The following is a 26,637-nucleotide window of genomic DNA, read 5'->3' as shown; positions in this document are numbered from 1 at the left end:
AGTGCAGTTCCTTGACAAAGAGAAGAAGATCCCATTATACAATCTTCAACCCTTCTCAGGAGTTTCAAGTGACTGTACTCATTCCCACTTCCAAAGCTTATTTTTACATCTATAGTTGACTTGGTTTGCCCCTGCCAGCCTCCTCAATTGGCTGGATTTTGTTAGAGCCAATATGACCACAAAATGAGATGAAAATAAAGGACATGTAGGCAGCTTAATTTGTATTAGGGTAATTAACAAAAAAAATAGAATTAGTAAGGGAGCCACATTTGTGAAACAGGATCTTATTCTCATCCTTTTAGAATGTTAAATAAGGTGCATCCTGTCCAGAAAAACTATTGCCATGTTCTGTAAAGTACGGCTGCTGATTTGACTTTGCCATAAAAAGATAGCTAAATGATTTGAAAGCACAATCATTAGATATATGCCTGATACAAAGGACAGAAGAAAACATGAAGAACACAACAGCAATGGAACTTGTGAGGATCTCCCACTTATGTAGCTTTAGACTGTGGGATACACAACCAGGGAAGAACTCACATTATAGCAGTTTGTGGCCATTTGTATCAAAGCATCAGTCAGTAAATGGGACTGATGAAAATCTGCTGAATCTCGCTATTGTAAGAACAGACCCCATTATTACTATTTTGAAAAAATAATAGGTTCTAATTCTGAATCAGTGGAATTTCAGTAGATCATGTTCCTGGAGAAAATACAAGCACTGAAAGATCAAGCTTAAGGATCATGGATTCTATGAAAACTAGAATAGTAAGAAGTTGGGCCGATCTAGCTTTTGTAGATTAAACAAAAGAAAATGTTGAAGGTAAAATGTGACCTGTTTCTCAATATATCTTTGCATCTCCAGCTGGGTAGTCTTCTCCCCATCCTTCTGGTCTCTTACCTTTAGTCTCTCCAGCCAAACATTACAGCTTCATTTTTTCAGGTTAAATGTTAGGTAAGTTGTTTGTTTGTTTTTTCTAAAAAAGGCAATGGAAAAACTTACCAGTGAGTTTATGAAGTAAGCAATAGTAGAGACATTCAAAACAGGCTGAGAGCTATGGGGCTCTTTAGCCTGGAAAAGCACAGGCTCAGGGGTGATCTGATGGCTACCTATAAGTTTATCAGGGGTACCACCAGCATCTGGGGGAACGTTTGTTCACCAGAGCGCCCCAAGGGATGACGAGGTCAAACGGTTATAAACTCCTGCAAGACGGTTTCAGGCTGGACGTAACAAAGAATTTCTTTACTGTCCGAGCTCCCAGGGTCTGGAATAGCCTGCCATCAGAGGTGGTTCAAGCACCTACATTGAACACCTTCAAGAGGAAATTGGATGCTTATCTTGCTGGGATCCTATGACCCCAGCTGACTTCCTGCTCCTTGGGTGGGGGGGCTGGACTTGATCTTCCGAGGTCCCTTTCAGCCCGAATGTCTATGAAATCTATGAACCCCAGAGCTAAACTGAAATCAATCTTACCATAGTATAAGAAGCTGGAGTATAAAAGCCACTGAACGTTCTGAATTATTTTGGTCACTACCCTCTTTCCCAAAACATGGGGGTAATGTGGGGCCTCTGCAGGACATGCTAGGAAATCTGGTCATCGCACCAGATAGCAAAGCTAACATATTTAACAATTTCTTTGCCTCCATTTTTCTGAGCAGGGACCAGGTCACCCCCCACCCCCCACCGGGACCCCCATAGGGGAGGTGCACCCAGGCCTAGGGTCAGTGGGGACCTAGTCAGGAAACTTCTGGAGGGACTGGATGTTTTTAAATCAGCTGGTCCCGATGATCTCCACCCCAGAGTGCTGAGGTCATAGCACAACTCCTGGCACGTCTTTACGAGCACTCATGGTGCTCTGGTGTGGTGCCAGAGGACTGGAAAAGGGCCAATGTGGTTCCCATTTTCAAAAAAGGGAAGAAGGAGGATCCAGGAAACTATAGGCCAGTCAGTCTTACCTCAATCCTGGGTAAGCTTTTTGAGAGATCCTGGCGCATGTCTGCAAGGGGCCAGCAGGGGAGATTATGCTTAGGGGCAACTAACATGGGTTCATTAGAGGCAGGTCAGACCAACCTGGTGGCCTTCTGTGACCAGGTCACAAAATCCTTAGATGCAGGTGTTGCTGTGGACGTAGTCTTTCTGGACTTTAGGAAGGCCTTCAACACTGTCTCTTACCCCATTGTAATTAAAAAACTAGGGGACTGTGGCGTCGACACCTACACAGTCAAATGGGTGAGAAATTGGCTGGAGGGTCGCACCCAGAGTGGTGGTAAGTGGGTCATTTTCAACCTGGAGGGATGTGGGCAGCAGGGTTCCGCAGAGCTAGGTCCTTGGGCCTGCAGTGTTCAACATCTTCATCAGCGACTTGGATGAGGGCATAAAAAGCACCCTGTTCAAATTCGCAGACGACACTAAGATGTGGGGAGAAGTGGGCACGCTAGAAGGGAGGAATAGGTTGCAATCGGATCTAGACAGGTTACAGGGGTGGGTGGATGAGAACAGGATCAGTTTCAAGACTGACAAGTGCAAGGTACTGCACCCGGGGAGGAAGAACCAGCAGCATACCTACAGGCTGGGGAACTCTGTTCTCATCAGTGCAGAGGCAGAAAAAGATCTTGGAGTCATTATTGATCCCAAAATAAACATGGGCCGACAGTGTGGGGAAGCAGTCAGGAAGGCCAATCACACCTTGTCATGCATCAAAAGATGCGTCTCAAGCACATCCAAGGAGGTGATCCTCCTCTATACGACACTGGTCAGGCCGCAGTTGGAGTACTGTGTCCAGTTTTGGGTGCCGCACTTCAGGAGGGATGTGAACAACATGGAGAGGGTCCAGAGGAGGGCCACTTGCATGATCAGGGGTCAGCAGGGCAGGCCCTACGAGGAGAGGTTAAGGGACCTGAACCTGTTCAGCCTCCAGAAGAGAAGGCTGAGGGGGGATCTAGTGGCCATTTACAAGCTAGTCAGAGGGGACCAGCAGACATTGGTGGAGTCCTTGTTCCCCTGAGCACTACCAGGAGTGACAAGAAATAGTGGTCACAAGCTGGCAGAGGGTAGATTCAGAGTAGACATCAGGAGGCGCTACTTCACTGTCAGGGTGGCTAGGATCTGGAACCAACTTCCAAGAGAAATGGTGCTGGCTTCTATCCTAGGGGTCTTTAAAATGAGGCTGGATGAACACCTTGCTGAGGTCATTTGACCCCAGTACTCTTTCCTGCCATGGCAGGGGGTTGGACTTGATGATCTGCTCAGGTCCCTTCTGACCCTACCAACTATGAAACTGTGACATTATGAAAAAAGCCCTCCCTAAAAATCTCCCTTTTCTTCTTTCCCTAGTTATGAAAGCTGGAGATATGGTCTCTGTATACTCTGATATTGAAGGGAAGTGTAAAAGAGGAGCCAAAGAATTCCTGGGAACAAAAGTTTTTCTTGGAAATGGGATTTCTGAACTAAGTCGCAATGAAATTTTCAGTCCAAGTGGCCCACTGAAGTAAGTCTATACCAACTACACTGATGATTGAGAACGTGCAGTTTATGTTTGAAGGACGAAAAAATGAATTTGAAAAACTGTGCAACCCAAAAGAAACCAGATTGGGCACTTCCCTACAAGCAGGAATGTGCGTTTCTCCAGGGACAAACAGCAGTGTCACGATATGTGCCACTGCTGCTTGTCCCCGGGAAACACCTGTGCATGCACACTCTGGCATGTGGCATGTTGGCCTAGGTTGGGTAGGGGAGGCTGCAGAAAAAAAGCAGAGCAGGGCACGGTCCAGGAATATGCCCTGAGGCAACCTGGAGGCTGGGTTCTCCAGAGAAACGCTCTGTTATCTGACCAGAGTGTCTTTATGGTGCTTCTGCTACTCCAGCATGCTCCCTTAAAGTGCTGGGGCAAACAGGAGTGGGGCAAGGCTGTGGCATGGCCTGGACCCAAGCACTGCCCCAGGTAAGTTAGCAGGGATGTGGGGGTGGAGGGGTTATGGGTGTGAGGTGTGGGGAGTATGGAGTGGCAGCGGGATATGGGGGGTGTGGGGTTTGTGAGTGTGGGGTTTGTGGGTGGGGTTGAGCAGGGGTTGCTAGATGCCTGCCCCCCACCTGCCTTCTTGGCATTGGCAGCAACAGGCAGCTGGGCTGTCAGGGCCATGGCCCAGTTGCAGACACAGCCCATAGCGGCATGGCACTGCCTGACCAGGCTCTGTGCTGAACAGACCTGACACAGCTTGGGAGCCTGTCTCAGCCCACCCTGCTACCGTACAGCCTTCTCAGTCTTGTCCAAAGCTGTGCGCTAGTGGGCTGGGCCAGGTTGCGTCTGTTCAAGATGTACGCACCCCACAGCTGAGGCAGTGCTGCGCCTCACAGGGTTGTGCCTACAGCCAGGCCATGGCCCCAACAGCCCAACTGGCTTCTGCTGCCAGTGCTGGATGTAGCGGCCCCCACTTAAGCCCCCCCCCACAAACCCATCCACAAACCCTAAACCTCCCCCACATCCTCCCCACTCACCAATGAACCCCCCACACACACACCCAAGAACCCCACACCCACCTCCCTCACACACTTGTTCCCACACCCCCTCCTGCAAACCCCATGTGCCTCCAATGTCTCATACCCTGTGTACCCGTAGCTGCCAGAATGGGGCCTACTGGCAGCAGCTGTGGCTGCAGGAGCAGCTGTCCCCACATCCTGGTTAGTGAAGGGTATCATGGGATGGGGTCCCCAGGAATAGCCGTGATGCCCGTATGGCTCCATGACCATGCCAGTCTTGCCCAGTGGGCACCCTTTTCCTCACTTGCCACATCTTGTTGGTAATTACAGTAAATTGGGATGCTGCCCTCAAGTTTGTGTATTGGGCACAATCCTGATGGACTCCACTGAACCCCATGGGTTCTTGGACCCCTTTTGGGTCCTGCTCAAAATGGTTGCATTTTGGCCTTATGGTCTACATGTATGGCTCCGAAACCGCCTCTTTACCATGCCACAAGCCTCGCAGATGGTATTTACACATTGTCCCTCTGGTGCTGGGGTCTGTCCACCCCCTTTGTCACCGTGCCCCCTGGCACTGGGGTCTCCACACTGTAGTGGGGCTCCAGTGAGGCTTCCTCCTTTCCTAATAGCCTCAATCCAATCCATCGGTTTATAAACAGCAACCAAAATATTAGTCCTTGGGCTATAACATAACACAAGCAGTTCAGGGTGTGCTCTGTCCCTTTAAAAGAGTCAGACTTCCCCCCAGCACTAAGTGCCTTTTAAGCCAGGGTACGTGGTGAGCTCCTGGAGCTCCATTAGTCCTATATGCAGCATATCAGGCAACCAAAGCATCTCTGGGCAATTCTTCCCTGGAGGCTCCTTCCCCTGGCTTCTGCTAGAGAACTAACCCCCGCTGGTCTCAGCCCTGGGGTTTATGTGCATCCAGAGCCCTGCCTTCTTCCAGACAGCTGATCAGGTGCAGGTGCAGGCTAATTCCCTTGTTAGCATGGTGCCATAGCAACCTGTACCTGTGGAATTTCTGTCTGGCTCCCAGGGCCCTCTCCCTTGGCAGTTTCTGCTCTTAAAGGAGCAGGCATCTTAGTGTCCTGCAATAAAAGAGTCAGGGGATGCTCTGATTTTTCTGTGATAAAAAAACAAAAGCAAAAACCAAATCATATAAATATTTATAATTTTTTTATCATGATGATAGAGGTACTGGTAGGCTTCTAAATTGTTTTAAAATTGTAAATATATCAATAAAACATTGCCCAACTGATTATTCAGTCTCTTTCTAGATGTATATCCTGGTGCTCCCTGCTTAAAAATTGCATATTCTCTGATAAAAAAATCCCAAATTTACTCTTTAAAATACCCCAAAATTCATGTTCTTCCATGGTTAAAATGAAAAGCCACTACGTATATATATCTACCCTCAGCACCCACCCATTCATGTCTGCACACCTGCCAGATCTGGATGGGGACTGCCTGGGCACCACTATATATATGCCAGCCGGCACCACTGTATATAATCATGGAAAACTTGGATTTTGGGGTATTTTAAAGAGTGAATTTGGGACTTTTTGTTAGAGAATTTGCAATTTTTAAACAGGGAGCACCAGGATTCCTGCTAGTGAGGCAAGGGGTGGGACCCAGGCACTGGCACTGGGGACCCAGCTGGAGGGCAAATGAGGTGGCTGACTTCCTGACCATTTGGGGCCAGGAGAACATGCTTTGACAGTTCAAAGCAGGCCACCACACAGCACATCTTTCAGGCAATAGCCACCCAGATGGTAGGGCGGGGATAGACATGGCAGCAGTGCTGCACGAAGGCCAACTGTGTAGTCACAGCCCACTGGCAGCAGGCCCAGAGGTACAGGAGGCTCTATTGCAGTGCCCATGCCACAGCCCAGGTGACCAGGCAATCCCCATCCAGGTCTGGCGGTCTGGCAGGCATGCAGACATGGACTGGGTGGATGCTGTTGCAGGTGGCTGCAGGTCATAGCCAGACAGGAGCCTCCACTACCAGACTGCTGCAGTGGGTAGAGGGTGCAGGGTCCAGTTTAGGTCAGAGCTGCTGCAGTAGTCTAGCTGGCGCAGGGGGCTAGTGTCTGCATATGTCAACTGGCTGGGCCTCAGAAGCTCCTGAAACCAAGTACCCTTGAGCTTTTTATACTACTGGGGCCAGCACAGGTGGCTGCAGATCCAGGAGGAGCTGGGCAGGGTCAGTTTGCCCCAAGTGGCACAACTTGCCCCACACCAAAGTGTATGTTCAAGCATATGTGCTGAGGCACAAATCTCTGGCACAAATTTGTGCTGCTCTTATTTGAGCTGCTGCAAGTGCATGTGCCTGCACATGTGGATGCACTCATTCTGATTAATTCAGCAGATATTTTTTCTTCAGCTTCACAAGAATGTATTCTGTTTGATTTTGCTAAGTTAATAAGCCTCCACACTTGGCAGGACTCCTCCTTGGTGACTATTTTTCTGTTCCTACTGATTTGATCCAGTTTGGATAGGTTTAAGCCTTACCCTTCTCCTTTTTCCCAGTCTCCCAACACACTTTTTTGGTTAATGAGGCTGTATTTTAGGTTTTGTCTCTGTATCACAATCTGTTTTAGAACTGGTTGCCAAAGAAGTTGTCCAATTTAAGATTATTTGCTGCCAGAGAAAATTAATTTACTTTCCTTCTCCCAACACGCACAAAGAGCATGTGAAGTGGTGTGTTCTGTATCATGTCAGAATAAGAGCTGCTTCTTCCATGTCTGAGACATATAAAACAAATAATAATTTTTTTATGTGAAACAAAGGCACCCTATTCAGACCATTTTATTTTGTGCTACCCGAGGTGCTGGAATGAAAGTAGTTGAATATACAACCCTAGAAGTTGAGTCTGCCATATTTACTTTTCTTATTGTGTATAAGAATGGAATAATGTTGGGAAAAAAAAGAACATCATGGCCAAATCAGTATTATTTGAGCCCCTCAATGCTGTTGAAAGTCAATTATTATGAAGACAAAGACTCTTTCCATGGCAGAAGGTAGTTTTAAAAGTATAGGCAGCACAGATAATTTGGTTGAATCAGTCAGATTAATATGTATTTTGTGCTTTTCAGGGGGATGGGCGTAAGAATGACAGACCCAATCTATCTTAGTCCTTCATTTGACAATGTGTTATCCAGTTATTTGTTTTTACAGGTACGTATATTACTAAGTAGGTCAGTACAATTTTCAGAAGAATTAATATCCTAAAAATGAATTATTAGGAGTCTACATTTTTCATTTTCAAATAGGGGCCATAGCACATAAATCAATAGTTTCTCCATTTAAGTGGTTGTAGATAGAATAAAGTAGGGGTTGTCAGCCAGCGGTACGCATACCCCTGGGGGTACTTGGACCGGTCCTAGTGGGTATGCGTGGGCAGGTGGGGAGGGAGCCCTGCCATGTCCTAGGAGCAGGGTCAGGGCGGGGCGAGGGCTGTGACGCCCCTCTGTGAGGCAAGGAAGCTTGCATGCGCCAGCTGCCACCACCCAGTGAGCTTTCCTGCCCCACCCTGGCCCTACTCCTGGGAGACAGCAGTGCTCTATCCCTGCCCGCCCATGCACCGTCCCTGCCTACCTGCTGCATGTCCAGCCATGTGCTACTCCTCCCCTCCTGCTTGGCATCTGGCTGTGAGCTACTCCCCCACCCCCAGATTCCAGCTACACATGCTACCTCCCTCTCCTCCCCTCCCCTCCCCCCACTCAGTGCCTGACCACTTTTGGTATGTAGACTAAAAAAGGTTGAAAAACCCTGGAATAAAGCATCGATAGGCATCTAACACATTTGTACTGAAATGGAATGGCTGTGGACATAGTGGGTCCTGGCAGGCATTGCATTTATTTCATGATTAAATGGCACGCTCCACACTTGCCATCAAAATGTTCCACAGTGCTGTGTTGACAGGAGCATAGCATAGGCAACTGGGGATTGGGGATCTCCCCAGTTTCCAGGAATTCATGCTCTGCAACGCATGTAACAGGCTACAGGCAAGCTGGGGATCACAGCTCCCCATGCCCTAGTGCATGTACAGCTGCATACCCCAAGCAGATGCATTTTTTTATTGCTGAGTATTTTTTTATCCCTGATTCCAACAGCTTGCATATTTTGCCATACCAGACGTTGAAAGGGATCCAGGATAAAATGCTTCAGATCCCATCACATAATTATATAAGCATCTGTCAGGGGCTGGAGAGATCTACCATATTTACTCAAATCCAAAACAAGTTTCTTTTCCCTTCATTTAATATAAGGAGTGGGGGGGAGGGCGGGCAGAGAAAATCTTGACGTAGATTCAAGTATAGGGCTGTACAAGGGCCAGAAATACTGCCACTGCTGCTGCCTGGTTGTGGCCAAGGTGACTATGCAGTCTGGGAGATTACATATGGTGAGGGAGAACAGGGAGACTGCAAGGTGTGGGGGAAAGCATGTAAGGGAATCTGTGTGATAGTAGGAGAGCTGTTGTAGCTCTGGCTCCACATCCAGCCTCAACTCAGGCCAGGGGCCGGGTCTGCCACCATTACTGCTACTGCCACCACTGCTGCCAGGCTGGAGCCATAGCTACTATTTGCTCCATTTTGCGCTCTTATTTTACAGCACTGAAATCAAGATTAGGTGCAAAGTCTTAGTTTTTAAAAACAAAGATAACATTAGTTCCCAGTATGTCTGAATAACAATTCTAATTTAAATGTCAGTTCAAATAAGCCATTGTAGTTGTAGCTGTGCTTTCTAAAAATTAATTTTCTGGTTTTGCTTGTATAATTCTTGAAAAGTTGGGAAACAGTTCACAACTTCCTATGATAGCTTTGTCTATAGTATGACACAGTACAGTGCAGTGTTGTGTCTTAGGGCCCCTGGCAGACTTTTTAGTTGTGAGATAGGAATCTGACACATTTTTCCTGGATTCCAAAAATTATGCATCCTGCCAGGACACATGAGTTCTGGGATAAAAATAGATCCAAATTATGCAACTGCAGGTGTAGGGAACAAGACATTGGGACAGACCCTGATGTCATGCTTCTGTACTGATGACCTCCCTGCATGCAAGCAAGCTGAAAGCCATGTGGTCTAGTTGTGCAATGTAGCCCTGCAGAGATGCTGGACTGCTCTGTGTGGCTTTCAAGTTGCTGGTGAACAGGGACCCGTCAGCAGATTAGCTTCCAGCATGATGGTGCCTAAAGTCTCACACTGCAGTCCAGTGTAGGCCCTATCAGCTCCCCACGTACCAGTAAGTTCAAAGGGCACTGTAAGAAATGCATCATCAGAGACAGATCCCAATGCCCAGCTCCACACCTGTCAGCAACTAAATCCTCTAGACAGCCAGTGCCAAAAATGCCATACTTTCAAATTAAAATATGATGCAAATCAGCCACAAAGATGTCCTCCATTTAATATGGAACATCTTTGTGGCTGGTTTGCCATTTTATCACATCATTGGCTGAATGTGTGATAGGTTATAACTTATTGTGTTATTAACACATCCATCAATGCTCTTAGTTATAATTTTTGTTAACAAAAGGTGTCAGTATAGTATTTTAGTTACACTAATTTAATTTAAATTATTTATATTTCAAAAGAATCTTAATCTGGAGGTGTATCATTTGCTGATCACTGCCTATATTTTTGTGACCAAAATTTAAAATATTTAAACTTAGGGTATATGGCTGACATACAATAGAATTTCAAAATGATAGAAACTAGGGGTTCACTGATTTTCTTGACTGATCCCAATAGCTAATTAATAACCAGTGATATTGGCTGATACTGATCTGATAACTGATTTAGAGGAATGCAACCGGGCAACATGGAGAGCAGCTCCCTGCAGGTAAGTCAGTGGAGGGGAAGGGGCACAGGGGAGGAAAGAGGCATGGGAGGGGGACGATTGAGGCTCCCATGGTGAGGGAGGGAGTGGGGCTGCGGATGCTGCCCAGCAAGGGTGGTGAATGGGACCCAGGGCCCAGGCAGGGAGCAGGACAGAGCCAGGGCAGCTCATCCAGGGTATCTGCTTCCTGTCGCTTAAAAATGGTGGTGGTGGCACTTGAACTAAAGCTCATCAAATGAGCTTTAATTCAAGCACTGCCACTACTGTTTTTAAGTGCGGGAACACTTTTAACCAGAGCGGAGCTCAGCCGGGCAAATGCAGATGTGGGCTGCCCGCTGTAAGCTTGGGGCTCTCCTCTCTGTTGTCTTTCCCTCGGGAGCCCCACAGCAGCCACGTCCCCTACCTGCCCAGCACAACTTGCCACCCTGACCACTGCCAGGGAGGCAGGGAATATGTAGCAACCATGGGGCTCCTGTGGGAAAGGCAGCAGAGCAGAGAGCCACCTGTTGCTCTGTCCTGCTCCCTGTCCTGGGTCCCATTCACTGCCCTGGCTGGGCAGCACCCCCAGCCCTTGCCCCACTTTCTCCCTCATCAGGGGACCTTCTTCCCTTCCTCATGCCCCTTCCCCTGCACAGGCTTACCTTCATGGCGCTGCTTTCAATGCTGCCCAGCTTCATTCCTGCATGCAGATGTGTGCATGCATGCGACGTTTAAGGTCCTGGGCAGAAGGCATATTGTGACATTATGCTACACCGGTCAAAAAAAGTTGATAGCCAGCAATCTTAATTTTCTTTTTATCGGTGTTGATCTGATACGCAACTGGTATATTGATGCACCTATAATAGAAACTATCTTTTCATTTTTTGACTGCTGCCGAATAGGATCTAAAGTTAGCATATCATTTATAAAACAGAAAAGAAGGTTCCAATTAAGATACTTCTAAAAATACTCTTTTCCAACTCAGACAGATATGTGAAAGTGTTTACATATATAGTTTAAAGACAGCACATTATTACTTCCAAGGACATCTGTTCTATAAGCACTACAAACCAGCTTGTCAGTATCTTAAAATCAGGTTTTAAGATCTAATGGGTTAGGTATTGGATTAAGATTCCTTGCTTATATTTCTGTACTAGATTTTTGTCACTAATATTCAGATTCAATCAAATAATCTAATTAATTATGCTATAGATAATTAACTTTCTTAGAGTAGCTGCATTTCTCTCTTTCCTTTCTGGTCTCTGAGCCCGGCCATCAGATATCAATCAGGCTTTGTGTTTTGCCTCTCAGGTCAAATTCTGTAGTTCCCTTGCTCCTACACAGATGTGGTAAAGACGTACATCCATCACATCATTCCAGTTGGACTTGCTAGCTGTAACAATAATTTCATTAGTCTGTGATCAGCAGTGTACAAAGTGATCATTATCCTTCTTAAAACCAGAATGCTGTTGATATTAGCAGTAATAATAAGGCATTTACAGAAAAAGATTTTGAAAACAGACGGACCTACAGGTGAAGTAGACAAGAGTATTTATTATCATCTTGTGATGGTCCCTAAGGCAAGCCTGACTTCCTTGGACACTCCAGCTAGTCCTGTAACAGCTTGCAAACGATTGCTGATGGGGAGCTTATATCTAGTCATGTAGTCATTTTTTGTTTGTTTAGTTTACAGCCAGCTATTAAATTAAGCCGGTATTATTCACAGAGAAACCATTCTAATAAGTTGGCTAATATTCGACATATGTAAGTTATAGAGGGCTTCGGGTCTGCCACAGCATCGTTCTCTTCGATTTGTGCATGAGAGTTGCTGTGACAAGTGTGACAACCTCAATTGTTGTTGCTTAAGTTCTGAGGAAAAGCTGCCAGAGACTTAAAGCAAAAGATAACGATATACTTAATGTGATATAAATAACATTTTTCATTCTGTTATGGAAATAACTGAAAATATAAGTGGCTTCACTATTTACTGTTTTCAGAACGTATTTGTTGTTTGTTATCCCTCATATTCTAAATCATTGGTTTATGCTAGAACTTACCCTCTGCAGTTGTGAGCCATGTTCTAAACCCTCAACCAGGAGAGAGAATTTTGGACATGTGCGCTGCACCAGGGGGGAAAACAACCCATCTTGCAACATTAATGCATGATCAGGTAAGAGAAGTCATTGAGCATCTTCTGTCTCGAGAAGGAAAGCCTGACTTGCATTTCATTAGCATGGCTCACTTCACTGATCTATCAAGATCCACAGATAACTCAATGATTTGAATAGCAAATCATTAATATTTGAAGATGCTTCTTACTGGTTTACTTTAAAGCATATCAGAATTACAGACTTCCTGTATTAAATAGTCACCTACCACAAACAGAAATCTGTTTCTGCAAATTGATCTGATTTTGTTGGACATATAAGTCAGGAGTCTCTAAAAGCGTCCACACCTGAGGACAGGAGGGTGATCCAGGTAGACCTTGACAGGCTCAGCAGATGGGCAGACAAGAACTTGATGGTGTTTAACACCGAAAAATGCAAGGTTCTTCACCTTGGGAAGAAAAACCTGCAGCATGCTTATAGGCTCGACAGTGCAACGCTGGTTAGCACTACAGATGAAAGGGGCCTGGAGGTCATGATTGACCACAGGATGAACATGAGCCTTCAGTGCGATGCTGCAACTAGTAAAGTGAGCAAAACACTGGCTTGCATCCCTAGATGCTTTTCAGGCAAATCCCAGGACATCATTCTCCCATTGTACTCAGCCTTGATGAGGCTGCAGCTAGAGTACTGCATCCAGTTTTGGGTTCCACAATTCAAAAAGGATGTGGAAAAGATTGAGAGAGTGCAGAGGAGAGCCATGCTTATGATCAAAGGTCAGGAAAACAGACCTTATGATGAGAGGCTGAGAGCCCTGGCTCTCTTCAGCCTGGAAAAGCGCAGGCTCAAGGGTGATCTGGTGGCCACCCATAAGTTTATAAGGGGTGTTCACTAGGATCCAGGGGAATGTCTATTCACCGGAGCATCCCTGGAGATGACAAGTTCAAACGGTCACAAACTCCTCCATGACTGTTTCAGGCTGGACATAAGGAAAAACTTCTTTACTGTCCAAGCCCCCAAAGTTTGGAACAGACTGCTGCCGGAGGTGGTTCAAACACCTACTTTGAACACCTTCAAGAGACATTTGGATGCTTATCTTGCTGGGATCCTATGATCCCTGTTGACTTCCTGCCCTTGGGCAGGGAGCTGGACTTGACGATCTTCCAAGGTCCCTTCCAGCCCTAGCGCCTATGAATCTATAAAAAAAGAAAGAAAAAAAGAAAAAGAAAGTTTTCTCACCTTGGTTGAATAGAAATACTGACGTAAGTAAGGCAAATTGTTGAGGAGCATACAAGGGTGTTGAAGCTGAGAATATGTAGGAAGCATGAGTTAGTGGCCTGGCAACTGCCTGCACTGCAGTGAGGATGGCAACAAATATCAGTGAAATGCTGACAGTCTTTCAGTGCTTTCCCACAATTCCCTCCAACAGCTGATCCAGTAGACTGGGAAACTCTTAGATTGCTTCAGTGGAAAGAACCATAGCATATGCTACCAGAAACAACAGAAAGGAGAACAGAAGAAAGGAAGATACAATAATACAGTTAGGGCTTTGTGAGGGTACTCCCTGAGGATTGATTGTGGCACTGTCATGCCCTAGCCAGCCCCTTTTCAGCATGATGAGCCAGGTTGCAGCAGTCCCAGGCTGGCAAGCTGAGCCCTGGGACCCCCTGGCAGGCAGGGATGCTCATCCCCAGCTCAAGGGGATGCAGTCCCAGGTGCATATGCAAAAGCAGCACTCAGGAGCAATAAACTCCAGCACAAACCATGCTGGAGTCTATTCAGCTACATCAATTAAAGAGAAGATACCAAGTCATCTTCCACCAGAGAGGTATGGTTTTCTTTCATAACAAAGAGGAAAAGTAGATTTTAACACTTACTATTAAAATGAAGTGAAATGAGGTTATGGACAAAACATCAAGTGATTTTAGACGGTACAGATTGTAGCATAATGCACTTTAACAGTTGTCTCTTTGTTAACAGGAAGGCTTTGCAATGACTAGTCGTGTATACTTAGAAGGGCTCTAATGCTTGTGGTAGTCTGCTCTAACATAATCATCCTAGTGCTTACTGAAGTGTTCAGCCCTTCAGTAATTACAAACGTGCATTAGGCAGTGGGTGCAGCCATAAAGCTTACAAGAGCTTCAGTCTGGTAAAGAAGAGTTTTATGCTTTTGTCATCAATTTACTTCCACCTATACTTTTAGCATGTATATGCATTTTTCATGGTTTTTGTACCTCAGCACCTTCTTTAAACTCCACAAATATTTAAATTTAAATTGTCCATACGGAAAAGACATTTATCGTATCTGCAGCTGTAATCTGTACCATTCTAACATCCAATCACTAAGTAACGCTTCAGGAGAATATGAGGATTAATTAAATATCAACATACCTTGCAAATGTATGTAAATTAAAACCATAAAGTGTGCTTTACAAAGTATGCTTCTCTGATTTGTCTGCTTTGCTTTCTGATTCTTAAGTTCTGTTCCCATATGTTTCTTATCTACTCTCTGTATACCATTTTGTAGGTAATTTATTTTTCCCAAAGGTGTAAGTAGTTTTATGATGTATTTCTGTGACATTATTACATAACACAATACCAAATATATTCTATAACTTAATTAAAATATGAAGGTAGTTGAAAAATGTGAAATCCCCTATTTTTAGTAAAGTACTCAACATTTTCTGAACACTAATAGAAGTAGTCAGAAAATAGAAGTGTTTAGGAAATTATTTCCCCCCCTGCCATTTTAAAACAACATTTTTTATCAGAATTTGTTTTTTGTTTCAGTTGTTAATAATAGCAAAGTCTTTTAGTTTGTGGGGTTGAGAAATAAATGAAGATAAATCCTTCTTTAAACAGTTACCTCATTAAAAAAAATCAAAAAGTTAGTCAGTTTACAGATAAGCTGAATGCATTTATGGAGAGTTTAACTTCAAATATTAGTAGCTCCTGAGAGTTTTTTCCCATAATTGCAATTGTGTACCTAATGATCTAAAGAGTATGATTTCTACTTTAAAAAATACTTTCAGTATGTCAGTTATAGCCATTTACAGGTCCAGCATATTTCACTGTGACATTTAATGTCTTATTCACAATGAGTCCACTGAGTTTTGCATCTTTCCAACTTTGGGATCAGGCTCTGGCTTACATAATTTCTGAGAGCATACAGCTAAAATTTTGCCAGAATAGTTGCATAAGGGGTTTTTAAAGGTAAGCTTTATACTGGCAAATAGCCTAATGCAGCCCTGCCAGCATATAGTGTTTTTGTTGGTATAACTTCCTTTCTCTTAGTATTCTTCTACTCGTATAAGCTGTACCTAGAATAAAGAAGCGGTTTGCCTGTGTAGATATACAGATATATTTAGACAGACAAATCCTCTTAGTTACAGCTTTAGAGGACAAGCCTTTTCAATGAGAAGCAGTACTTTTTTAAACTGGAACGTTTTTATTCATGAGACATTTCACCTGTTCAGAATACATAATCTGAAGGACAATCATGGAAGAACCTGATTTTAACAATAATGTGCTAGCCCATAGCATGACAAATCTTGCCCTTCTCTGTCAGCTGTAGAGCTATACTTTTCATTTGTCTAACACAATTACTGCTCTTCAGATGCTTCCGTGTGTCCCTAACTCCCTTTCTACAACCGCTCTCTATCCCACTGCCTTTCCACCGGGATCAGAAACACCACCTCTGCTTAGCAAGGGGCAGCCATGACCTTGGGTTTTCAGTTCCTAGTCACTAGGCATTCTCAGCATAACTTCTTCCGACATTAACTTTTGCCAGTGCTGTTACTCTTCTAGAGTATGCACTCCATGTCATTAACGTGGGTTTTCTTCATTGTGTTTGTAGATCACATTTATATTATTCTACTTCTTCCTGTAATTTGTCCTGCAGGCTTGCAAGGCAGAAGGATGCAATTTGCTCCTTGCATAAAATCAAAGTGGTGAAATTGTGATTTTTTTCCATTTGTGTCTATTTTTTTCCATTATTTACAGTATTTGTTAGAAGAGTAAACTGATCACTACTGTAATGGGAAAGCCAGGAGTATTATTTTTAATTGTAGGTTCATTTCATTTGCTCTTCAGACATGCTGTAGTTATGACTCTTGTTCTGTTCCCAAGATGGAAATAATTCAATAGTGTCCATTGCCTTTGATTCTTTTTAGTTTGCTAAAGAAATCTTTTGTTGCTATTTCAATACAGGTCAGTAACTAGCTAAAGTAAGGATTTGAGTGTCTTATTTACCCATCCTTCATAATTTACCCATCTCAATAAAAGGTGAGAGGTATTGTACCTGTTTTTAGCAGCTGCTCATCTGTGTAAACACAACATTTTGTGTGATCTTTGCTTTTTTCAGGGTGAAGTCATAGCCATGGATAAGATTGCTAGCAAGGTCAAAAAAATTACACAGAATGCTGCATTATTGCAGCTGAATTGTATTAAGGCATTTTGCTGTGATGGAACTAAGGCATTTGCAGTTAGGAAGACAGAGGACACAGAAGGTAAAGTAAATGATTGTAAAAGCTTTGGATAATAGCTTTTGGAAGAAAATGATAATCAGATTTGTGCAAGTGCTTTTAAAACTACCACAATATCCCCAAGTCCTTTAAATCTTGGCAGATACCCAGAATGCTATAACACTGGATATTCTTTTAGTTTCTACTATTCTGCAATTCTCAGCTTCTCAAGTGCAGAAGTCTTAATTGTTTGTCCTAATCACAACCTAATGTGCTTGAGGAGGTATTTATTCCTACCACAGATTATATCAGAGGGAGTTGGATAGTAAGTTTTTCTTTATGATGGTGTTTAACCCCATGCTCTGGATGGTTTCACAGTTTTCAGTGATGAGAAATCAGTAGGTTTGGAAGAAAAGCTTCTCTGTACCTCCGAATCTCCATCTGTAGAATGGGGTTACTAATCCCTAACTCCCAGGAGCACTATGAAGTTTATTTATTGTTTGTACAGCTGTTTCAGACACATAGATGGCAAGGGCTGTAAAGCCCAGAGTGTTATTTTTATTTTAGGTTCATTTCATTTGCTTTTCTGATATGCTGTATTTATGACTCTGGTTCTGTTCCCATGATGAAAATATGTCATTGGTATCTATTGCCTTTGATTCTTTCTAGTTTGCTACAGAAAGAAACAGCAAGTTTCTTTGCTATTTTAGCACAGCTCAGTAGATAACTAAAGTAGGGATTTGAGTGCATAAGCTACCCATCTTCCATGTGTAGGCAGTGCATATCAATGCCCCTGTGCCTTATAGTTAGATTGTCTTCTAAAGTCAGATGTGGTGGTATTTAATACTTATGCAAATTAGTAATATGTAGTAAGAGCACAAGTTTGATATAGAACAGGTAGAGATTGAACAGGCTTTACCACATATCTCTGCAATTAAGTCAAAAGGTACAACCTGGTCTGTGGTCCAGTTTAGAGCCTCTCTCAGGCAAAGTCTATTGGTCATGCTGTAAAGCAGGGGTCAGCAACGTTTTTGGCCGGAGTGTCAAAAACACCCTAACCTTGACTTGGAGATGAGTGTGCTGGGGGCAGATGGTGGGGGAGCTACCAAGCACTTTCCTGCCATGCCCTGAGGCTTGTGTGCAGCCACCACTAGCCATGGAGACTAGGCAGATCACAGCAGGTGGTGGGCAGGCTGCAAGCAACTACACTGCAATTGGAGCAAATGCATAGGCTGCAAGGAACTGCACTGCAAGCAACTGCGCTCCAGCTCTGAGGCCAGTGGCAGCTGCACGTGCGCCTCGGGGTTGCACTGATCTGGGCCCTCCCTGCTGTCTACCCAGAGATGTGCGTGCAGCTGCCGCTAGCAAGGATCCGGGCAGGGTCTCCACAGACCTTGGTGTAGCAGCTTGCAGCTTCCCTGCAGCAGCCAGCCTGGGCTCTGGGCAGGCCCCTGCCACAAGCCAGGAGCCCCCCTGCCCCCCGCTTTGCTCCCTGAGGTGTGCATGTAGCCGCTGGTACCAGGGTTCCAGACCCCCATGCAGCTGTTTGCAGCCTCCCAGCTGCCTGTCACAGCTGGCCTGGGCAGCTTGTAGCAGGGCTTGCATCTTCCTGGCCACCTGCTGTGAGCAGCTCAGGCTCTGTGGCTAACAGCAACCGCCCAGAGCCTATGCTGGCTGTGAAGTGCCAGCAAAATGGCCCCGTATGCCATGCTCTGACATGGATGCCAGAGATTGCTGACTGCTGCCATGTAGTTTAGAATCGTTTGGGTGTAGTGACCTAAATCTGGATAGCACTAAAGTGAAGCCCCAAGCTCATTTCCATCTGCAATATAAGATGAATTGGGGAGGTGTGTAATACAACATTCCTCTCTACTCTCTACTCCCAGATGGTGAAGAACCAGCAGTTTGCTTCCTCTGGAGTCCTCTGCTACAGAGCCTTCTGAGCACAGGGCTGTAGGAATTTTGGCTTTCTGCAGCCCAGCAGGATTAAGGGGAGGGAGTTTCAAATTCCTTTCCTGCATGCAAGTAACTCTCAGCAGTATTTATACTACATTTTTTTAAACCAGTTAGCGTGCTGTGGGGCAGCCAGCATATCACATACCAGAGCTTGTAAGACATACTTCCTTTATGAAATGGTTTAAAATATACATATGAAAATGCAGCATGAAGACTAAGCATTAGCATGTATTGAGCCATTTAAGTAAGTACTTAAAATGCATGATAAACTTAACTGTAGGCTTTTTTATTTACCATATACGTATTTATTTTGGTGCAGGTATTAACAATAGTTGCTCATTGCAGCTCTATGTAGTACAGTTATATATCCCACACGCTGAAACCAAAATCCTGTGTCTCTGGCACTTTTTACATGGTGCTTTTAAAATTTTAAATTATGTTTGACATATGTTAATCTAGCATAATCTTGGACAGGTTCACCACAGTGTAAAGACAGCATTGAAATAAAAGGCATTGTTCTTTTTGGGATGAAGTCCATACAGTCATTACCAGAGTGCTGTGCCTTGTTTTGCTTGTCTGCAGATGAGGTTACTTTTGTAGTGATAGAATACAGGATACAAACATGGAAGCATTTAATGTTAGGCAGGCAGTGACAGCTTCCCATGATCCATGGTGCTGTCTCAAGAAAATAAGCAAAGACTGTTTAATATAACAAACATATTCTTCTGTAGCTTTTAAACATGCCAGTTGCCTTTTGCCACAGGACCTCCATTCTTGGCAGAGTCATTTGATCGAATTCTTCTTGATGCTCCCTGTAGTGGGATGGGACAGAGACCTAATATGGCTTATTCCTGGACTCTAAAGGAAGTGACCTCCTACCAGCCCTTACAACAGAAGCTTTTCACTGTGGTATGTATTAATTGTTGACTAAAAAAAGTTGAATGTTTTACAGTCAGAGATGGTGAAAGATTAGCTTGCCTTGTTCAAGTAGTCATACTTTGCTTTCTTTGGCTCTGGTTCTGGTTAGCTAGATGTTTTGTGTTATAAATGGCAAGAAGGACAAATCAAGAATCCCTCTTCATTCAGGGCAGGTATCATCCCATAAAACAATCCTTTACCCTTTCTGAGTACTTCTTTGCCCTCCTGGGGTTGCATTCTTTCTGCCCTAGTTAAAAGTGCCACCAATATGTGTTTAGCTTCTGCAGGCCTTTTTCTTTTCTTCAAAACATGTCCTGATCTTTATTTACCCTTATATAAAGAATGACAGGTCAGGGAAATTTTACCGTCTCTGTAAGCCAAGCCTAGGCCCCTAAACAAGAGGTCCCAACTTCATGTGTAACCATGTTACCCTCATCTTCCAAAGTATTCTTTCATCTTTTATGTAAACCTCCTTCCAGATTCACTTGCAGGATTTTTTTTGCCACACATCCGCTTCTAACTACAAGCAAACTAGTACCTGTTGCACCCAGCTTACCTCTATAGTCTCTTTGGATGTCTATACACTTGCTCTGGGGTGGAGTGGGGGAGCGACTACTGGACAGCCACTCAGTTAAAATGCCCTAGTGTCATGTCATGTGTATTCAGCATCTCACATTTCAAAATGACTGGGGGCACTTTAACTAAAACTCGTTTGATGAATTTTAGTTAAAATGCCCATGCTTCTATTTTGAAATGCGGGATGCTGAATATACATGATACAGCAGCACGCTGGAGTGTTCTAATTACAATGCTCTGTCAGACTTGATTAATTAGAATGCATTCTAATTAGAATGCATTGGAACATATGCATAGCCACCCTTTATTGCTTAAATATCACCCACCCCTTTCCCCACCCGGCCTTTTCTCAAAGTGATGCTGCATGGTCATTAGGGAACTACAAATCCCAGAACACGTGTTCTTAAAAAGGTGACACTTGGAGTAGAAATAAGCAAGTGCAAAACACTGATAAAGACTTCAAACTAAGAAGCGTTGATGTGGTTTGGAGTCTTACTTTCAAAACATCTTATTTTAGTACCCTCTGTGTTGATCAGATAGAGAACAGCAACAGTCATTTTGACTCAGTTAACTTCCTTCTCCTTCTTTGATTCAGTCAAATGCCTAGGGCCTTTCAAAGTTTTATAAACCATAGTCCCTTGTTTTCCATTCTTTTATGAAATTTCTACTTTTCTAGGAGGCAATGTCAGGAATCCAGTAATAGAAGGTGCTTCCAGCCCCCAAAAGCTCTTTATTGTATCTTTGTATCAGTAAAACAAGCACAGTAAAGAGAAACTATGAGGGGTGATCAAAAAGTTCTAAGACTTAGCCTTTATTTTAAAGAATAGTGTACAAACAACATTTTTATGAGCTGTCCCCTTCAAAGTAATCTTCCCCAGATGATATGTACTTGTCCCAACATTCCTGCTGCTTTCGGAAGCAATCCTGGAAGTCTTCAGCTGTGAGTTTTTTTGAGTTCTGCTTTCACATTCTTATGGATGGTTGGAATGTCATCAAATCTCCTTCCTTTCAGCTTCATTTTGATTTTTGAGAACAGAAAAAAATCACATGGGGCAAGGTCAGGTGAATATGGAAGGTGTGGTATCACAGGAATGTTTTTTTCAGCCAAAAATTCTTGAATGGAGACAGCAGTGTGTGAAGGAGCGTTGGCATGGTGCAGAGACCACTGACCATTTTCACACAGCTCGTGGTGGTTTCTTCTAACTTTATCGAATCAGAACCTCTTTATAAAAGGCCTCATTGATTGTTTGACCACTCGGTACAAAATCCTGATGAACAATACCCCGAACATCAAGTCTTAGAACTTTTTGATAAAACCATGTATATTTCACTTTTATTTCTACCAATTCCAACAGAGGACATCAGCAATAATCTTCATATGTATGTAGAAAGAACAAACATCTCCTATTGGTCATTGATCAAATAACTTGATATCCATAATTGGCATCAGCTGATGAAACTAAAATCTAACCCGAGTCTGGATGAGTTATGCAGAACCTGCTAGATGGTTGCTATACAGCAGTTGGGGGCACATGTCACCTCCCACAGCCCAGGAGTCTGCATGAGCTAATATGCTTGTAGGGCAAGAAACTCCTTTCTCATTTTTAGTCTTGTACAATACAAATCCTGAGCCTTTTTCCAGAGTGAACTTGGAAATATTAGATCCTTCACTGTGTCTTTCAAAAGGGAGTAATGTGTTGTATGATTAACACAATGCCTAAGTCCTTGATAGAAACATCATTGCCTACATAAGTGTTCTATTATTTACCGATTGCACTACAGCAGTTTCATACATCCAAGTTACAGTTAATTACGCAATTCATAATTTACCTGTAACTAGATTTACTGTACTTACACGTAGTTAAAGAAATTGCTCATTTAATATGATCATAACACAGAAGCCAAAGCACAGTCTCTCCCTCTCTCTGTCTAGGCAGTGAAACTGCTGAAGCCAGGGGGTATTTTGGTGTACAGCACATGTACAATTACACTGGCTGAAAATGAGGAGCAGGTTGCTTGGGCTCTGGAAAATTTTCCCTGCCTCCAGCTTCAGTCCCAGGTAAGAAGAGTTTCAGTTTACTCAATGCAAATTTAGGGCACATGTTTCACCAGTGGTGTGTTAAATGATATCCTTCCTGTCAGGCAGTGAAACAGTTCAAGAACCCCACTCTGGAAAGAGTGAAGAAGTGATGTATGTGATTACATAAGCCAGTCTTCCTCATTGTTAGCTGTTGCAGATAGAAAGGGCATAGAGAATATTTTTCATCTATGTGTTCTATGCTCTTGCAGCAATGACTGTACCATGACACTTAAAGCCATCTTTGGTGCCTAAGAAGAATAGAGTGTTGTTATTTAAGAGAGTCTTAAACATACCCAGTTGAAAAGGCAGACACACCTTGGATAATCACATTTATAAATGATTAAAAGCTGAGGTGAGAATAAAAGCCTTTGAGGATCAGGAGTATCCTGTCACCAGGAAGTCATGAAGTCCCGTGTTAGCATCCCACATGCCTTTAACTGAAGCAGGAGAGCATTATGTAATGACTAAACTATTTCACCTTGGATAACACATGAGAGTGAAGGCTGGTGGACATATGGCAACTTTCACAGTAGATTAACAGAGGTCTGATTATGGTTCACTGAAGGGTGCTTAAGTGGCTTCACAATATGACTTTCCTCTGTAGCTTGCAGTGCTTTCTTGTACTTGCCCGCTACTTAGTCATTTAAAACTTAGAGGGATAATAGATAGTTCAAGACAGCTAGTGTTTTTCTGGCAGCTTTGTCCTTAATACATGTTGTTGTTATTTTTGTTCTTGTATTTCAAAGTACATTCACAGAAGAGTCCAATAGGTGTTATTAATGCTGTTGAAACAAGTATAAAGGGTCATGTATAGAATGAGAATAAAATATTTAAAAAACCATGCTGCTTGTGGGGAGGGAAAAGGGAGACATTAGCCAAAGGTATTGTCAAAGTAGCAGAGGTGCTTGACATGGATTTGCAGATTCACAGCCACTTGAGAAGAAATCAACATGTTCAGATCAAATTAATTTTACTGCCAGTGTTTGTAGGTGGTGGTGGCATATGGAACTTGTATAATCTTTAAGGCATCTCTTCAAAAAACAAATGCTGATACTTTGGGATATTTTATTCTTACACTATATTTAGTACTTTTGCAAGTTTTTTTAGAGATGAAAGGATAAGGTAGTAATTGTAAATTTTACAATTGATTGAATGCTTGAGAAAAAGTCTTAATTTGATATAGGTTTAATTTGTAACTTTTAAAAATATTTCTGTCTTGTATGCAAATGAGGAATATTAAATATTACTGATATATTGAAATAAAAAGTGAGAAAATATAGTGTTGTGATAACAACAGTACTTGGCTATATTCACAGTAGGAAGAAACGTAAGTGTAACCAAACATTTAACAGAGCTGAGGCTTTTGTTAATGATTATCACTTCAGAATCCCTTTGTTTCTTGGTATGAATACAGACCTCCTTTGGCACTTATTTCATGGGAATTTTCAGGTAACATCTACCATATCTTAGATTAATTTTATTTAGTGGAAGACAGAAAAGCACCTCCTGGTAAGAGTGCCGTGCTCCAAGAGCATTCTCGACAGGAGGCAGCGGTGGGGACAGAGTGGGGGAGCGAGGCCAGCGCCACTGGCTTTGCCCTGCCCTGCCTGCCCTCCCCCCCAGGCCCTGCTCCTGGAGGCAGCAGCAACAGTGCTGGCCTGTCCCCCCTCCCGCTTGGAAGGCAACAGCGGTGGGTGGAGTGGGCCTGGACCCTATGTGGCAAGTAGGGGAGGAGTGGCCCTGGGCCTGATGTGGTGGGGGGGAAGGGAGGAGCAGGCCCGGGCCTGACACGGTCAAGGGGAAGAGAGGAGTGGGCCGGGGAGAGTGCGGCAGGGGAGGGGGTGGAGCAGGACCAAACCTCAAGTGGTGGAGGCAGAGAGAGGGAAGTGGGGGAAACGGGCCCAGACAAGAGTGGGGGCAGACATGGGGCTCTTTTCCTGCCTGTTCTGCTCCCCCCCAAATCATTCTTGACAGGCAGTTTGCTAGTACTTAAATATTCACGGGGGGGGGCAGGGATTAGAACCCTGCATTAAACAGAGAGGGGGAAGTGACACAGCCTCTTCCTTTTTATGTGTGCTAGCAGCTGTGCCTTGCTCACATCTTCTAAATCAGAACCTGCAGATTGAATATGCAGAGGACACCTAGTTTTGTGAACTCCTGTAAAGCTCTTGAGCTGCTCCAGGTCAAGATTTAGGCATTTCTGCATATGCACCTCAGAAGATATTTGGGAACTACTGGTGAAAGCTTAGGTATTGAGGGAATTCAGGTGCCTCCAGGAATAGCTGGGGATTGTAAGTATCTAGGTTTTGGGGTCGAGCACCAAGGGCCCCCTTCTGAATCTAGTCCATTAAATAGAGCAAAGATGTCTAGTTATAATTATTCTACCAATATGCTAGAGATGATCACACAACAAATTTCTTGCATTTTTTACTTACTCAAAACAGTAAGTTCAGAGGAAGATAAATAATGTGCTTTATGTTCTTACTCCCAAAGGAACCACATATTGGAGGAGAAGGCATGATGGGAGCTAGACTGTCACTGGATAAGTTGAAGCTGCTGCAGAGGTTTGATCCCTCCAATGTCACTTTACAGAGAATGCATATTAACTCCTTGCTGGATGCCAAGGAAGAGGATCTGATTCATCTGGCAAATAAGGACTGTATAGGATTTTTTATAGCAAAATTTATTAAATTGAATGTTAAATAGGTATTTTGCAACACAACCCCAAAAATACCTTTGTAGGTTAAGTGTGGTTCAAACGTTAACCAAATTTCTTACTACTGCAATGTTGTCAGGCCAACAGGATGACGACATGGTTGCTATGGAAGCAGTAAAATCTGCCAGCTGTTCTGCTGGGAGAGAGCCACAGGTTGGAGAAAGAAAGTCACAGTTGGGGGAGGGGTATTTTCATTTTGAAGTCTCCATTTGCTTTTCAGTTTGCAGCCAGGCAGTATAGGAAAGAGGAGTAAATGCATTCAGATTGCTGCTTGCTTTGTTTTGTCAGGGTGGTTTCATTGTACAGTATTGCAAACACGTAGGAACAAGCTTTTGCTTGTTTTTTTTCTTATGGGTATTTAAGTTATTTTATAAATTGCAAAAAATGAGATTTAATACAATGAAAGTAGTAAATCAGATTTTGCAGAAATGGTGGTTTCTGCGGGAGTTTGTAAACTGATATGTCATTAAATATTGCTAAGTGAAAGTGTAACATTTAACAAAGAGCTGTTTTCTCAATCAATACTTAAAACCTCTTTTCTCATTTATTTCAATACAAGCAAGAATCTTTTTACGTATATATATACACACACAAAATACTATTTGACTTCATAGCACATCCTCTATAGCAGCATGTATAGATGAATGTATAATTATATCCCACTTAAGGGAATGGAACAAATATGTGTTTCAAGGACAACCTTCTCCTGTGTAAAACTGGGTCAGTTCCAAGATACCACATTGGGCTGATTGACCAGTGACTTTTTTTCAAGACAAATATTACTTGCAACAGTGAGGGCTACAACTGAATACCAAATGCCATGGGGAAGATTAGAATCTGAGCTTTCCTGGGACATTGCATATAACATTCCTTACTTTTTCTGACAGAATATGAGATCCCAGATCACATAATAGCTTGCTGTTCTCTCTCAACTTTGTTCAAACCTGATTGTTCTGATTAATATATCAAGAACTTCTAGGAACCAGGGCTCAATGTCTCCTGACACACTGCAGGCCACCTTTCAGATGACTCAAAGCATTAACTTCTAAGTGGTTAGAGGTACTAATTGCAAGAATTAGGTCCAAACTGAGAGGTGGGAGGGGATGTGCTAATGAGAACAGATTAACTGTAATACAGCACCAGGTATGTTTACCAATCATGGACTCATAAATACATGTGGTATATTTAAAGAGATTGGTTCTTTTTTCAATTTGAAGAATGTCACTGCAACTGGCAGTAAATTTAAAACCAGAATAAACTAGGTGGGTATACCTCAAAGGGTGCTGACAGATGTGCCGCACCCCCCCACACACCTCATGGCTCTTTACATAAAGCACTATGAGTTACAGTGGTCCCTTGGCCCAACAGACATTCACCTGTTGCTTTGGGGGGGGGAGAGGGGGCACCCAGGAACTGAGCAGAGGAGCCTGCCTGCAGCCTCTCTTCTCCCCTAGGCCTGCTCTCCCCTTCCAGCTCTGGTGCTTTCTCCAGGAAGGGAAGGGGGAGAAGGGAAGAGGATTGAGTTGCA

General features: G+C 43.6%; 1 protein-coding gene across 7 annotated transcripts in view; it reads left to right on the top strand.

Annotated features, from left to right (window-relative positions):
- NSUN6 (NOP2/Sun RNA methyltransferase 6) overlaps window positions 1-25,631 on the top strand; it is a 39,906-nt gene extending 14,275 nt beyond the window's left edge. For all 7 annotated transcript variants that reach the window (XM_090047245.1, XM_090047243.1, XM_090047242.1 and 4 more), the window contains 7 exons: window positions 3,335-3,488; window positions 7,573-7,654; window positions 12,346-12,465; window positions 16,764-16,908; window positions 19,583-19,728; window positions 22,247-22,372; window positions 24,887-25,631. In XM_090047245.1, coding sequence (XP_089903371.1) covers window positions 3,335-3,488; window positions 7,573-7,654; window positions 12,346-12,465; window positions 16,764-16,908; window positions 19,583-19,728; window positions 22,247-22,372; window positions 24,887-25,099 — 986 coding nt within the window. In that variant the 3' untranslated portion in view covers window positions 25,100-25,631. The remainder of the gene's footprint in view (window positions 1-3,334; window positions 3,489-7,572; window positions 7,655-12,345; window positions 12,466-16,763; window positions 16,909-19,582; window positions 19,729-22,246; window positions 22,373-24,886) is intronic.
- Window positions 25,632-26,637: the final 1,006 nt, after the last annotated feature.

This window comes from Crocodylus siamensis, chromosome 5, assembly GCF_052110815.1.
Source record: "Crocodylus siamensis isolate JL-2025a chromosome 5, ASM5211081v1, whole genome shotgun sequence".
Classification (NCBI taxonomy): domain Eukaryota; kingdom Metazoa; phylum Chordata; order Crocodylia; family Crocodylidae; genus Crocodylus; species Crocodylus siamensis.
The sequence above is the reverse complement of the archived record's forward strand: the minus strand, read 5'-3'. Positions and strand labels throughout refer to the sequence as shown.